Source organism: Lagopus muta, chromosome 5 (assembly GCF_023343835.1).
Source record: "Lagopus muta isolate bLagMut1 chromosome 5, bLagMut1 primary, whole genome shotgun sequence".
In the NCBI taxonomy this organism is placed as follows: Eukaryota; Metazoa; Chordata; class Aves; order Galliformes; family Phasianidae; genus Lagopus; species Lagopus muta.
The window spans coordinates 46,055,458-46,070,553 of NC_064437.1; the positions used below are offsets into that span (position 1 = coordinate 46,055,458).

Sequence of the window (15,096 nt, forward strand, 5' to 3'; positions counted from 1 at the left end):
GTACAGCTAGGAGACACAGTAGCAAACGTACGCTACGCACAATGCAGGGCTGTAACACTTACTCGCTACATTGGAAGACAGTGATAGTCCAGTTTCACTGTGGTAGGGATGCACTGCTATCTGTGTCATGGATGGAACTGGCACACCAGGGAACGACACTGCAGTAGCTGCCAATGATGGTGTTGTTACCGAATAGGGGTACTGCGCTCCTATGAATGCTGGATGGACACTCTAAAATAGACAACAAATAACGGTCATGCCTACTGTATCTCACCATTTCCAAGTCCGAAATACGATGCCCCCACACTAGCCTCAAAAGCAGCGGAAGTCCAATTACAAAGAGGAAGCATAGCAAGAAGCAGCCCAGTAACTATTTTGCACCACATGACTACTACAACTGCTTGTTCCTCCTCCATTTAAATCTGATTACTTTGCACAAAAACATTCCAAGAACTTTCACAAATAGAGGCTAAAATAACCTTTAATTTTCCCTTTGTACTTTCTATTTAGTTTCAAGATAACAAGGCTTCTGTCATAGTGTGTGTTCTGAAAAACTACTGTGTAATAAAAATTAAAACCTACTAATATCTTTCATATTCTTTCAAGACTTTACATGCACCTACAGAAGGCTCTTTATCAGATGAGAAGCTGAGCTGGAGAGCCAAAGCAGGCATCGCAAACCAGTAAGAGAATACATACGCCAATCTCAAAACACAGCCAAACAGCTAGGGAGAGCCCCACGCTCCCCCCAGCTAGACATACTCCCTCTGGAAGCAGTTACACAAAATTTCTGTAAATGAGTGAGCTGCAGACAAGACTCACCTGTGGGTATGCTGAGCCAGGCACTGGGAAGACAGCTGGACGTGGCATGTGCTGGATAGTGTGTCCAATATACTGGGGATTACAGGGAATGTGAGTCTGAAGGGTGGTGTAAGGGTGGAGGCCCTGCGTGTGTGTGTGCGCCATTGCCGGTCCTGCCATCGTATGCTGCTGGTACATGGTTGACCCCATAGAGATTACTGGCACGACCGTTGCTGCTGCGGTTACTGCAGCTGCCACTGTTACGGTGGTTGGCTCAGTGGTCACCCGGTTGTCTGTCAACCCACGTGCTGCTTCTGACGCAGCCCGTGCACCACCGGCACTGCAGCCAGTGGCACCTTCTCTCTGGGCTGGAGTCCCACCAACAATCTGTTCATAAAGCCAGTACCACTGGTGAGCTACTTCAAAGAGAACTTCTGGGTAAACGCCACCTCCCTTGGCTGCCTCTTCTACTGCCATACAGGCCTTTTCCAGCATCAGATTGTCCTGAAGGCAGAGGAGAAAAAAACAAACAAGTGACTAATGAAGAAACAGGAACACAAGAACACAAATTACAACAGAAGAAAAGTTATAAGGCACTCTAAAATGAACGAAGCTATTTGGGAGCAGCTAGATCACAACTGTGCAGCAGAATAGCCAGAGCTATTCACAAAAGACAAACCTACAGAACTGAGACTAAGAGCTGTTCTGTAGCAGACAGGTGCCAATCCCATAAGTAACAGTACGTCCCTGATGCTGGAAACCAGCCTGTTAGCCCCCATTCAACACTCACCTGTTCCTTGCACTGCACCAGAGCCCTCTGGATCTCATTTGGATTCAGGGCATGGGCGTGGGGCAGGCAGCTGAGTGCCAGTTCAGCAGCTGCCCTCACCATGTTGGAGTCTCTGGCCCGTGAGGCTCTGTCTGCCAATGATGCCACCTCTGGGGGGGTCAGATGTCCATCCCAACACTCCACTAAGATGTTCAGGGCTGCACTACCAATCTCCATGGCCTGCCCTAAGAGTAAAAGAGAAGACTCTCACACTACTGACCATGCCCACAGAAGTTCCTGCCAGCTTTCCCTCAACAGGGGGTGCACTCATCACTTTCTTCAGTTATGCAACAGAGTACTGTTGCTCACCTTAGGCTGCAAATCAAATAAAATGCTCTTCTTCTCAAAACACAGAACAGGGAAGAGCCCTTGATAAGGAAGCAGTGAGTGAAGGTATCATTATTAAAATTAAGCTAAAGATGTATGCGAGGCAGTGAGATGAACTTGAAAGAGTCTAAGGCTCTTCAGAACTGAAACAAAACTGCACAAGTCACTAGTGCTTAGCCTGTGCTGCTGCCATCTGTGCTTTACATGGCTGCCACAGCATCATCAGCTTTGGGAATTAGCTCACCCCCTGCCCTTTCCTGCCCCAAAGCCAGCCTCCCAATTACGTTCTGTTGTAACCTGTGATCCAGGAGACATGGGAGGAGTAAGTTCGAGAGAGCCAGTTGGGAGACACAAAGTTGTGCAGCCCTAGTGCATACAGCCCAATCTCAAAGGCGCAGAGGTGAAGGTTGCGGTGTGGTCCCTGGTGTCCACCACTGGAGGAAGGGTGGGTGAAGATGGAGGTACTGCTGTTTCCACCTGCTTTGATAAGGACTGTCTTGGCCAATTCAAAGTAGAAGTGGGCAGCTGCCTCTGAAGGCTGGTTTGGGACATGAGGAGCGTGGCTTTCCAGCCGCCTCCCTTTATACCTAAAGAAAACAAGAGAAAATTTTCAGAGAGCAATGGTACTCCAAGTTCTCTAACTCAGGTGCAAAGTTCTTATCTTTAGGGTCCACAGAAAACAAAGAAACTCTCCCAGGAAAGTATTTCCTAATGCACACATGCTAGTTTTCTGACATCAGGGAAGGCTGCCTGTCTGCATCATGTACTATTCATTACCTGCCAACTTCCACAGTTTTTGCACGGGCTCCCCCACTGGCTCTCCTACTGCCACTGGAAGAGGAAGATCCCAGTGAATCACTTGAAGAACTACTGATGCTGTCGCTGTCTTGTCCTCGGCCCCAAGATGTTGCTGCCCATCCCCCACGTAGGGGACGCCGACTGAGTGTTGGAGAACTGTCAGAGGTAGTTTCAGGAGCACTGCTGTCAATACTAGCCATGCCTACAACACCAGAGCACATACAGTAATGTCAACAGGTGCACCTCATGCATCACCGACAGTCATGTCAGTGAGAGTTTAACACTGCAAACTGGATGAGAAGAAATCAGTTTGGCCACAGATATCACTTTGAAGTTCTTGGATTAAAAAGCAGAAAAGTCTGAGAACAGTGTTTCTTCATTTTCCCCTTAACACCGTATCTCAGCCACTCTCTCCATCTGCTAAGCTTTACGGCAGAATATAACAACAAGATGCAAATATACAAACAAACTTAAGACCTATAGATGCCCTCCTGGTGCAGGCTGCACAGTTTATACAAAGGTTTTCCATAACCTGAAGAGAAGTGCGTCAGGCAGCAGCTCCCCTAAATTTGTTTCTAGACCCAGGAGCACAGTGCTCTGCTCCCTGAAAACAACAAATATTCTTTTCCAGATATCTAGTCCATTACCCAGAACATAGCTCCTGTGAGAAATGCATGCACATGGTAAACTGCAATTCATTAGAGGCTGGGGAGGAAATCTGTGGATCAAAACCTTTTTTTCCATGCCAAACAACTCAAGGATAATCAACTGCTCCTGTAGTATAGGAAAGGCTGACAAGCAGAATAAAAGAGCAAGGGAACAATTGAAATCTCAGCACGGTACCCAGCACAGCACTAGGTGTTAGTTACTACCTGTGTGTTTCTTCTTCTGCCTGACAGGTGAACCCCAACATCTTCCGTTGTATCCACCTCGGTTTCCAAGGGCCAGACGACTGGGGACCTTTCCTTCCTGTTTCAAGACAGTGGATTCCCCAGCTGGCTCACAGGGGGACCTCTGAGAGCTCTCTGCATAAACAGGACAGTGACAAGCTAATTATTACAATTTCTTTCTGCATCTTTAAAATTATTAAAAGATGCAAGATTTTTAGAAATTTGGGTGTATTTATGAGCAGGATTATCTCAATTTTTTTCTGCATTAAGCATTTCATCAGATAGTAGGCTAAAAACACTAAAACTTAACACAGAATTTGTAAAATTTGCTGCAACTGTGCAAATTTACAGTAAAAATGCTCCAGCAACCCTAACTTTATTGTATTTATCCTCAGCTACAACTCATCTCTATGGGAAGGATTAAGTGAGCATCCACTCTCCTGCACGTAATGCTTGTAACCGAAGTGCAAGCACAGTGTATGGGAACTGCTGAGTCACGGCCTGAACCTCTGATTGATCACCTGAGGTGAGCCATGAGTCAGCCAGAGGAGCACAGCTGAAGGCAATTCACCTGTGCTGCTGGAAGGAGTGGAGCCAGGCTCCACCCCTCCTGGACCTATTTAAGAGCTGGCTACCGGAGGGGAAGGGTCTTGTCTGGAGATCTGCTCTGCTGGAGTTTTCTAAGTGAGCCCAGGATATGGGTAAGCTTTCTATCTATTCTCTTTGTTATCATAATCTGCTTTGCCAAACTCTCTTGTTTATTTTGTAATTATAACATCTTAATATTCATTGATTATACACACAGCTAGAAGAAAATCATACCAGTCATCTCTAATGATCTTCAGCGATTTTATTTATCTTGCATGAATGCATCTGACTCAGTTTGTAACTTTTTGAACACTGCACCTCTGATATAAGCCTAAAAGATGGAATCATAGTGGTTTTACAGTAACTGGCTAACACGGCTGGCTCAAGACAGGAAAGCCTGAAAATTAGCTTGAATTTCTAAGCAACAACAACGTGTACAGAAATGGATTCAAGCAAACAACGGAGGAAATAACATTCCAGTAACCACCAAGAAACCAGGTGGTGATATAAATCATTCTGACTGCTATTCAACACAGATGTGAATTTATGGTTTAGGTTTTACGTGGATGACCAAAGGGTTTCAAGCATAACCTTTATAAATCATCTCTCACCTTGTGAACTCTTCTCCACAAAAGTCTCAGGACTGCTCTGAACTGCTGGGCTTACACCAGCTTGCTGAGCAACTGAAGTCCCTGGAAGCTGCTGGATGGCTGCAGTGGACTGGGCAGCATGTTTGGAAGGAGACTTTTGGTTTGCTACTGTAGGCTTGCTGGAAGAGTAGAAGGAACTCAGAGTCTGTGGCTTATGAGTCTGACTCTCTCTATCCAGAAGTTTGTCTAAAATCTTTAACAGAAAAAAAAAAACTATATAAAAAAGCTTTTCAGATGGATAAGAGAACAGGCATTATACTAATAAATAGTGGGAAAGTACCACATCATTTCTTGGAAGACTATAAACTCCACTCAACTGGAGAAAAAAAGAGAATGCTTTTCCAGTAAAAGGAGCAGCACTTCCTCACACAGAAGATCAGCTAGGCACAGTTGAGAGCCACATGGCCTGCACTGCAACAGTTCATTTGTACTCAGTAATATCCCCATTTTCACTTCAAAAAAGCCACTGCCTGCACTTGAAAAACACCTAAACTGACATTACAGAAGCAGTTTTGCCACATCAAGGACAGAACATAGGATTCTACATTTAGTGTCTGTCATTATATGACAGACTTAAGTTGAAGTCATTAAATTTCCATGCTCAACATCCAAAACACCTGTCACACAATTACTAAGAAACTGGCAAAGCCACTTCAAACTTTCAGACACTAGAGAAATTGCCTCCCACCAACGCACAATAACAACACCTTCTTCACTTTATTTATTACAGAACTGGGGAACAAAGCTTGACCACATTATTTTTTGTGTTTGTCCAATTCTACTCTTTGTTCTATACATGGAATGAACATCACATGTCTGATAGAGCACTTATTTTTAGACGACTGATATCATAACCTCCCTGTTCACCCTCATTACTGAGAAGAGTATAACAAAAAAGCTTCAGCTTTAGGTGAGAGAAATACATTAACAGTATTCTTACTGGGAGAAGTGCTTCTGAATAAGAACGATAAATAAAAACTTTCTTGAAGCTTCAACAATTTTTTATAAGTTTTTTCGTCTAAGTCATGAAGTGGGAGTAGAGTTGTACCCTCTTTTGCATGGGCCATTAAGGCACAGTGGATTGAACTTGTGTATAGAATGAGAGATTAAAAAGAAAACAAAATGCTGCAGCAAAACAGAACTAATCCCCATATAACAGATACAGAGCATACTGGAAACCCCTGGGACAGAAACCTTGTTTTAGCAGCCAAGTAAAAGTATAAGCTACAGTCAGAAAGCATCTCTCAACTAGAGCTTAAGAAACCTTTGGTAGGAGCGCCTCTTCCAGGACAATGCATACTGTGCAGTCAGATTTTGCCTCAGGAAGAGAATATAAAAACTAACCATGTGCTTGCAAATCATCAGTGCACAACACAGTGACTTATGCTCACTGGGAAAACTCTGCAATCCATCAAAACACAGTCACGGTTTGCTCTGCATCTCTATGTCCCCTTTTAAAGGGAGGCTCACCTTCTTCAGCTTCGATTGATCATCCTTGTAGGTAATCATCAGAGCTAGTGCCAGATCTCCTTTCTCCCTTCGAGTGCCTTCACACAACAGAGGATGTTCTGCTTCGCTGACAGTTGTCTTCATGCCTACAGGCCAGAAAAGAGAGGGATGAAAAGGCAAGTGAGCCCATGGGACTACACTGCATCCTTAGCAACATATATACATATGAAGAAGAACTTTTCCCATTTTTCTGTTAACTTCAGAAATAGGTCATGAATAAACAGGAGTGACCATATGCCCCCAGAATACCAAGCACAGTACAACTGTCAGAGCAATATGATCAGAACATGCCATAGAGAAGAGGCCAGACACGTCCACAACTTCATCTTGAAATACATTTTTCCAGTTTCTGCAGATGCTACAAAGCCAGCATTTCTGCTCCATACAGAACTCATCTTTGTCCTTTCAGAGATAAGGCAACAGAGGACCAGTCTTGTTTAACCCATTCTATTCCTAATTTTGCATGCAGCTTTATAACAGGCATACATTACTACCAACTGAATAAGCGTAACTACTGCTTTGTCACTGAAGCTGTTATAAATGAGAGGTAGGAATCCAATATTCTAAGATCTTGAATTACATGATACTGCTTAATAATTCTGCTAGTCTTTCACCATCATTGTCTAATCTCTTCTGAATGATTGCCTCTTTTTTTTCCTCTGAAACTGCTCATCTTCATTAAAGCAATACATCTTCCATCACAAGAGATCAAAAAGAAAACTAAGATACCATTACTACTTTAATGGTACATCCAGTTCCTGCCCCATATTACCCTTCCTTTTTCTTTTTTTTTTTTTTTTTTTTTTTTTTACAGCTTTCCCAAGGCACCTCAACCTGGCATGCAGAATCTTTCTGCATCTAGTTCTGACAAACCATGCAAACACTTTTTTTTGTACCAAATTGGAACAAGCTATTTTTTTTTTTACCTTTTACCATCCAAAATAAGGGAGAAGATGCAGAACACAGATAACAAAAGCTTCTTCTTGTAAAAAAAAAAAAAAATTCTTACCAAGAGCAGCAACAGCTGCTTCAAAACCAAGCTCTTCATCTCCAGGCATTTCATTATTCCAATTGCGACTTGGAGGTCTACAGCCTGTAGGAGAAACCACTGAAAGAAGACAAGAGAATTAGTGCTCAGCTTTCAGAACTAGGATCTCAGGGTAGCAGCTGTTTCTGAGAGCTTTCTAAATTTGCAGAGCTTCCCATGCTCCTATTCCTAATCTTTGTATCAGTTTCAAGACAATACCTTGTCTTTCTTCCCTTTTTCTCCCTCTAAACTCAGAAGGCTCCTTAACCAGGCAGGAACATCACCAAGTCATCTAATCTCAGAATGTTGGTTTCTTTTTTTAAATCCTGCACTTATATTATCTTCCAGTGAATATAACCATCATAATAGCAGACAAGTCAATCATTTTAACCATTTGAAAAAAGCAGACAAGCGCTGCTGGAATATGGTAAGTTTTCAGTTGCTTCTGAATGTAAAAAGAAAAAGAGAGAATTTATATCTCTGGAGCAACATGGAAGCAAGAGCAAGAAACAGTGTGGGAAGAACCAAGATTAAGTTATATCCAGTAGACATTTTCTGTTTGAAAACCCCTCAAGACCTGGAATCTCAAAAGATTCCCTTTGCACATTCAAGCCAATGTAGACAGTACCTGGAGTGCACAGGACATCAAATATAAAGCTAGCCAACATGAGAGGCAGGACAGGACGATAATCACACAGTGTTCCTTCTCGCAGTTCTTCAGCTCTTCCTCGAATAGTATTCATCTCATTAGTGACCAAGGGAATCTTCTTCAAGAGGGCTGCAATCTCAGACTCCTGATATGCCAGCTTCACCTGGCAGTAACCACAAGGGAACAGAAGAAGCTGTCATCAGCACCATTTTTCCCTATACATACGTTGAAAGTATGGCAATAGTTTTTATTGGTCCATCACATTACAGCAGTTTTTAGCACCCAATTCTTTCCACAGTGAACACACATCACAGAATCATCACAGAATGGCTTAGGTTGTACGGAACCTTACATCTTCAAACCTAGTTCCAACCCCTCCACCCTGGGGAGGCTTGCCAACCACCAGATCAGATTTTCATGTTTAATATACATCTTGACCCACATTTATACACAGCCTCCTTTTTCACTCAAATTATCACTCTTGAGCTATCAAAGGAACAGCAGGAGAAGCGTTTGACTAGATAAGGCACTATAGAAGTGATGACACGTACAAAAAAAGGATGCTAAGGTAAGAAGTACACTCATTAGATACAAGAGAGATTGACTAGAGAATAACAGCACAGGGTGGCAGCAAGTACAGCATACCAGGGTGAAGACCTACATTTTAATACTCTGCAATTTCTGCATTCGTTCTATTTTGAAAATTTGAAAGTGATTGTTTTCTCTTAAACAGCACAGGTAGCTTGTGACTGCCAATCTCACACTTAATCTTGTAATCAGACTGTAAGAAGTACAGATAATTAGTGTAACAAGTGTACTTGGTGAATTACTAGCAATAATACACATCTCCAGGGAATGCTCAACACTGCATTCAAAGCAATGTGGCTGTAAATCAAATAGACAAGGTCTTAACTGAGTACTTCTCTTTTCTAAACAGGAAGCCTAGTAGTAATTAGGCAGTGTCCAAAACTATATATCTGCAGTGTGCACATGAGCATATGCCAACAAATGCAATGTCACAAAGAGCAACAATTTTCAAACATGAAAGAATTGTTGCAGTACACCCTAAGAAATATATTTAAAACTATTTCATCAACGCAAGTATAGACAATTCAGTTTACAAATGGTTGTTTTTTTCCTCCTAAATTGTCCAAGCAAACTGGAAACATACTTAAGATAACAAGAAGTAAACTGCTGCATTTAAAATAAAATACTCATAAAATATGCCATTTCTCATTTAAACACTTTCAAGACTCTACCTTCACGCGAAATCATAGGCCTTTTGGCAAGGATGTCTGGTCGTCATTTCAGTGAAGGACAACCCCAAATGAAATGGTATTTCTAATCAAATTTCTGGTAAATCAACACATGCTTGGGATTTGTGGACAGCCCATTTTGTCTCAGTATAAACTATTTTTAGAGAACATATTAAAAAATGACCTAGCTTCAAGAACTTAAATGGGAACCATAAGCATCACAACTTCCTGAAAGGAGGTTGTGATGAGGAGGGGTTTGGCCTTTCTCCCAGGCAACCAACAAGATTAGACATAAGGAAAAACTTTTTCTCTCAGAGTGGTCAGGCACTGGAATGCCCTGCCCAGGGAGTCACCATCCTTGGCAGTGTTCAAGAGGCATCTGGATGAGGAGTTACAAGATATGGTTTAGTAGCTTGAGGTAGCAATGGTAATGAGAGGACAGTTGGACTAGGTGATCTTGTAGGTCCTTTCCAACCTTATAATTCTATGATAAGCATTCAAGTAGCACAATGTTTATCATGGATACTGCCTTTAAAATGTTCTTTACCTCTAGTGCTTTTGTAGAGGCAGGCGGTCTCTGCAGCTCCAGAGCAAACATTCCTATTCGGAAGGCCAGGTTGTGGTACTCCAGCCGCTCACTCAGTACAGTCAGCAGGAAAGCAGCTTTGGACAAGGTGTTGGTTGCCATCCATGTTTGCTTGCTGGTTGATACCTTGTTCTTTTTGCCCTGTTTGACAAAGAGTTTGTAACAGGATGCTTTCTTAAACATCCTAAATGATGCTATGCCCGCCCTCCTATTCTTTGCAATAACAAGAGACAGAAGAAAAAAACACATTTAGAATTTATTTCCTTTGCTGAAGAATAACAAATCCCAGTGGTTATTAACCACCATCACTCCTCCCCCTATCTCATCTCAGCACAACATGATAAAGAGTTGGCCTTTGATGACATGCATGTCCGGTATTGGACCGATGCTGTGCAGGCAGATGCTGCATGCCTGGTTTGTTCCAGGGGAGCTTTTCTTTAAACTGCTTAGTGCCACTACAACTAATTTTCCATAAAGTTATGCTTTTTTCTTTCCTATCCAATCTTGCATTCTAAAACAGCAAAGCTCCTAACATTTCCAGTGCACATTATGAAATAGCACAGTAAGAAAAAGACTAAGAAAGAAACATATGAAACAGGAAGCTCACCTGCACAAATCCACACAAAAATCAAGACTTTATTGCTGTATAATCTCATAGCACATAGTAGCAGATATCTCTTAAACAAAACATTCTTTGATGTTAAACAGGATGCTTTATCCCATTTAACAGATGCTCAACCAGATTCAAAACAGGTTCCTAAAAAAACTGCAGCTCTTAACAAACCAGGTTGAGGAACTTGTAACAAAACCAGAGTTTCTTAAAAATTCAAACTCAAGCTGAATGGCCTCTTACATTTTTTCTCCTTTATATTCCTTCACAAGTGCACAGTGATCAGGTATGTCAATGACACATCAACACATCAGGTATGTTAATGACAACATCAATGAAGGGACCTGAATCACAGTACACAAGAAACGCCTAGGAATGCTGATATACCCATCCCACATCTTTATTCTGTTTTACCCTCCATCCCCAAAACTAGGTAAGTATTCTCTACCTTAGTTGGTGGCTGCTCCACTTTGAGATCTGGAGGGTTGGCTAATAGGTCCCTGGCAAGTTCTACAGTTAAGCGACATGCTTCATTGCTGTATCCATGTGCATACAGGGCTTCTGCACAGGCAAACAGGATCTGTAAGAAAGAACAGGTAATCATATTCAAATCACACACCTTCAGGCTAGAGATAGCCTGCTCAAACCAATCCTCTCAAAGTCTCGGTAGAACACAACTCGCAATTAATCTCAGCAGCAGGCACGCTCAGTGAACTCCTTGCCTCAGCCTTCACCACCATTCCTTTAAGCACATCCCTAAAATGCTTATCGTGTACAAATAGTTTCTCCCTTCAAGTGCTATATGAGATCAGAGAATAACTCAAAGGAAACTGACTGACTATAACTGTTTCCATGTACCTCCTTTTTCACTGCTTGTCTATTTAGGTGTAAGCCCTGAATGAATATTGAGGTAATTACAGAAATGTGACAGTGTCTATTTAGATTGTCTCTGGTCTTCCAAAGAACTTCTGCTTATGAAGTTTGATAGATTTTTCCTCCTGGTGGGCACTCCTTGACCTTTTTTTGAATTTCAGCTCAATTTTTACAGAATCACATAATGATTGTAAAGGACCACTGTAGGTCATCTGGTCCAAGAGCTCTGCTCAAGCAGAGACATCCAGAGCAGGCTATTCAAGTCCACATCTGGACAATTTTTGATGAGACTCCACACTCCCTCTGGGCAGCCTCTGTTAGTGCACTGGACACCAAAGAAGTGCTTCTTAGCGTTCACGTGGAACCTCTTGTGTGCCCATTGCTTTTATCCTGGCACTGGTACCACTGAAAAGAGCCTGGCTCTGTCTTCTTCACACCCTCCCTTCAGGTGTATCAGGACACTGATAACATCCCAAGCCTCCTCTACTCCAGGCTGAACAGTCCCCTCTCTCTCAGCCTCTTATCACAGGAACGATGATGCAGTCCCTTAATCATTTTGGTAGCCATCCACTGAACTCTCTCCAGCACGTCCAGGTCTCTCTTGTACGGGGGGATCCAGCAGAGGGGAAGGATTACCTCTCTTAACCTGTTGACAATACTTTACATAATGAAATCAAGAATACTTTTGGTTCTCTTAGCAACAAGGGCACACTGCTGACACATGTTCAACTTGATATCCACTAGGACACTTAAATCATTTTCTGCAAAGCTGCTTTCTAGCTAGGTAGCACTCCCAACACATAGTGGTGGCCTGGAGTTATTCCTTTCCAGGTGCAGGACTTTGCACTTCTTGTGCAAAGAGGTTCTTGTCAGCCCACATCTCCAGTCTGACCAGGTCTCTCTGGATGGAAGCACAACACTCTTGTGTATCCATCACTCCCCCCACTTCTGTGTTATCTATGAATTTGCACTCTATCACATCATCTAGAACATTAAGATGTTAAACAGGACAAGACCTGGTACTGACCCTCTGTAGTACTCTGCTCATTATTTTGCCTTGTCTGAACAGCTAGAGAAAAGAAAACAGTTTTGCACACATTTGCAATATAGGACCAGCTAAAATTAGGACACAATTGCACAGTAGACGGGAATTAAGCTTGTAGGAAAGCAAGTGTGGTACTTCCACATTAAGACTGTAGATATCTCATGATATAATGGATTATGATATAATTAAGCCATATAATGATGGCTTAATAATCACCTTATAGGTTAACTGCGATACCTGGAAGAGTGGAGAGAACATGAGGTTTGTAATACATGAACAAAACTGAAAAACAATGTTGTGAACTAGATTCTGCTCACCTCCATCCGGTTCTCCTGCTCCAGAGGCTTTATACCAGCAAACATATCCTGTTCCTCTTCATTTCCCCCTTCAGCTTTGTCATCATCTTCCTTGGCTACCTCTTGTGGATTCAGATAGTATACCTGGTAATCATCTTCCTCTTCTCCATCATCCCCTCCACCTGCTGCACCATTCTCTCCTACTTCTTCTGGCTTCAGGCTCACACCACCACTGTTCTCATCTGCAGAAGTCAGGTCATCATCACCACTACCTGTCTCTCCCACAGGATCCTTGGTTGATTTCTTGCCTGTGGAACTGCTCCTGACACTGGGCTCAGGTCCCTCAGAGAAGTACACTCCACCATCCTCCTCAAAGGCATCTCTGTAGCTCCTGCTCAGTGGGCTTTCTGTAAAACTAAACGTATTGCTGGCTTCTGCACCCAGAGCCAAGCTGCTGTCGTCCAGGCTCATCTCTGCTAAGTCCGGCTCCAGGGAGCTGTCTTCACTGCTCATGCGGCGTTTCCCACTATGCTTGCTGGTCAAACCTTTGCTCACTGGCAACTTAGCTTTGCCCACTGCAGTCTTATACACAGCTTTATCACCTTCTGCTGAAAGTCGTCTCAGAACTCTCTGTGGTGTTTCAGAGACGACTTTTCGCTTTCCAGTAAGTTCCTTTGGACGAACCGCTGGCTCCTGGGGTGAGGGACGCAGCCTGTCCCCAGGTTGCAGACATGGTCCCCCAGGCTCCTGTCCATGGGCTCTCCCAGCCTCACAAGCAGCTTCTGCACACTGCAACCGGCAGCTCCTCTGTTGGATGGCTTTTACCCAACAGAATGAGTTTTTCTTGTCAGTGCTGCTATAGGTGATCCCAGGGATAGGATAAGCTTCCTCCCAGTTGAAGTAGCAGGCTTCCACTGCTGGCTTGAAACCCTGGAACAGCTTCTCCAGTGATTTCTTGTGCTGACCTCTCTTAACATTATCTATGACTTTTAGCTGCCACTGCCTGAGCTGGGAGCAAAGGTCCCTGCGCCTAAGAGAAGAAGAAAAAGAATAGGTTAGAGAGCAGACATAAAATGCACCAGCAACAAACTTCCTCTTAAACCACTCCTCTTGTTCAGAAAGGTCTTTTTTTGAATTAAGTATAGACAAGATCAGTAAGATGGCAGACTAGAAAAAGGAAACAGGTCTAAAAATAACCAATCCTAGACAGGCCCACAACATAGTGCCATGGCAAAGCGCTCTTGGAAGTATGCGTAAAACTGCACTGTGTGGCCTCACCTCCAGCACTTGAGTGCAGCTCTGGGTGCCACAACACAGGGACAGAAAGCTAACAGAGTGTGTCCAAAGGATGGCTAAGATGGTGACTGGTCTAGATGGCAACGTGTGTGAGGAGCAGCTGAGGCCCCTGGATTTGCTTAGCAGAGGAGCTGAGGGGATCCCTCATGGTGGCTGCAGCTCCTCACAGGGAGCAGAGGGCAGCACTGAGCTCTGCTCTGTGTGACAGCGACAGGGCCGAGGGAACAGCATGGAGCTGCATCAGGAGGGCAGCTTCGGGTGAGGGAAAGGGTCTGCACCAGAGGGCGGTGGGCATGGAACAGGCACAGGACAGCAAGCACAGCCCGAGTGCTGGAGTTCAAGTGATGTTCAGACACCACTCTAAGACACTGGATTTGGATTTTGGGTGGTGCTGTGTGAAGACAAGATCTGGACTTGATTCTCATAGGTCACTTCTAACTTCTAGGATAAAACTATTTGTAGGAGATGTGAAACAGCACTGCTAACAACTCCTGTCAAGTACAACTGATACAGCCTGCCCAGAGAAGCTCTAAGCCACACAGGACCTCCCAGTCTCCCTCTCAGGCATGAATCTTTCTACCCTGATATGCCTATCTAAAATTTAATTTAGGCTGTAGCAGGCTATCCTCAGAAGACATAACTTTGCAAATCCTGTGTTTGCTTGCAGAACAAGCAAGACAAAAATGTAATTGAAACAAGCCGGTAGGCTTAAATTCACCTCAATTGCACAGCAGTGTACGGGAACTGACAGGTCAAAGCATGAAGCAGTGATTGAGCACCTGGTCATGGGGTGTATCCAGCCCTGGGAGCACAGGTGCAAGCAATTCATCTGTGCAACTGGAAGGGGTAGACCCTAGTCCACCCCTCTCTAACCTCATTTAAGGGCTGGCCACCAAAATGGAAGCATCTCTACTTGAAAACAGCCTGCTTTGAGAGTTTTCCAGTGAGCTGTTATCCTCAGAAAGGGGTACCTGAAGGGGATTTACAGGAAAGCTAGGGAAGGACTTTTTAGAAAGACACATAGAAAGGACAAAGGGAAACGGTTATAAACTGGAAGAGGGTAGAT

At 43.5% G+C, this 15,096-nt stretch overlaps 1 protein-coding gene across 4 annotated transcripts in view; it reads right to left on the minus strand.

Annotated features, from left to right (window-relative positions):
• ZSWIM8 (zinc finger SWIM-type containing 8) overlaps positions 1-15,096 on the minus strand; it is a 65,051-nt gene that overhangs the window by 10,673 nt on the left and 39,282 nt on the right. For all 4 annotated transcript variants that reach the window (XM_048945534.1, XM_048945533.1, XM_048945537.1 and 1 more), the window contains 13 exons: positions 12,756-13,764; positions 10,969-11,100; positions 9,872-10,051; positions 8,048-8,231; positions 7,402-7,500; positions 6,354-6,478; positions 4,845-5,076; positions 3,628-3,780; positions 2,735-2,957; positions 2,255-2,544; positions 1,592-1,815; positions 823-1,305; positions 63-231 (listed from right to left, as the gene is read on the minus strand). In XM_048945534.1, the coding sequence (XP_048801491.1) occupies positions 63-231; positions 823-1,305; positions 1,592-1,815; positions 2,255-2,544; positions 2,735-2,957; positions 3,628-3,780; positions 4,845-5,076; positions 6,354-6,478; positions 7,402-7,500; positions 8,048-8,231; positions 9,872-10,051; positions 10,969-11,100; positions 12,756-13,764 (3,503 nt within the window). The remainder of the gene's footprint in view (positions 1-62; positions 232-822; positions 1,306-1,591; positions 1,816-2,254; positions 2,545-2,734; positions 2,958-3,627; positions 3,781-4,844; positions 5,077-6,353; positions 6,479-7,401; positions 7,501-8,047; positions 8,232-9,871; positions 10,052-10,968; positions 11,101-12,755; positions 13,765-15,096) is intronic.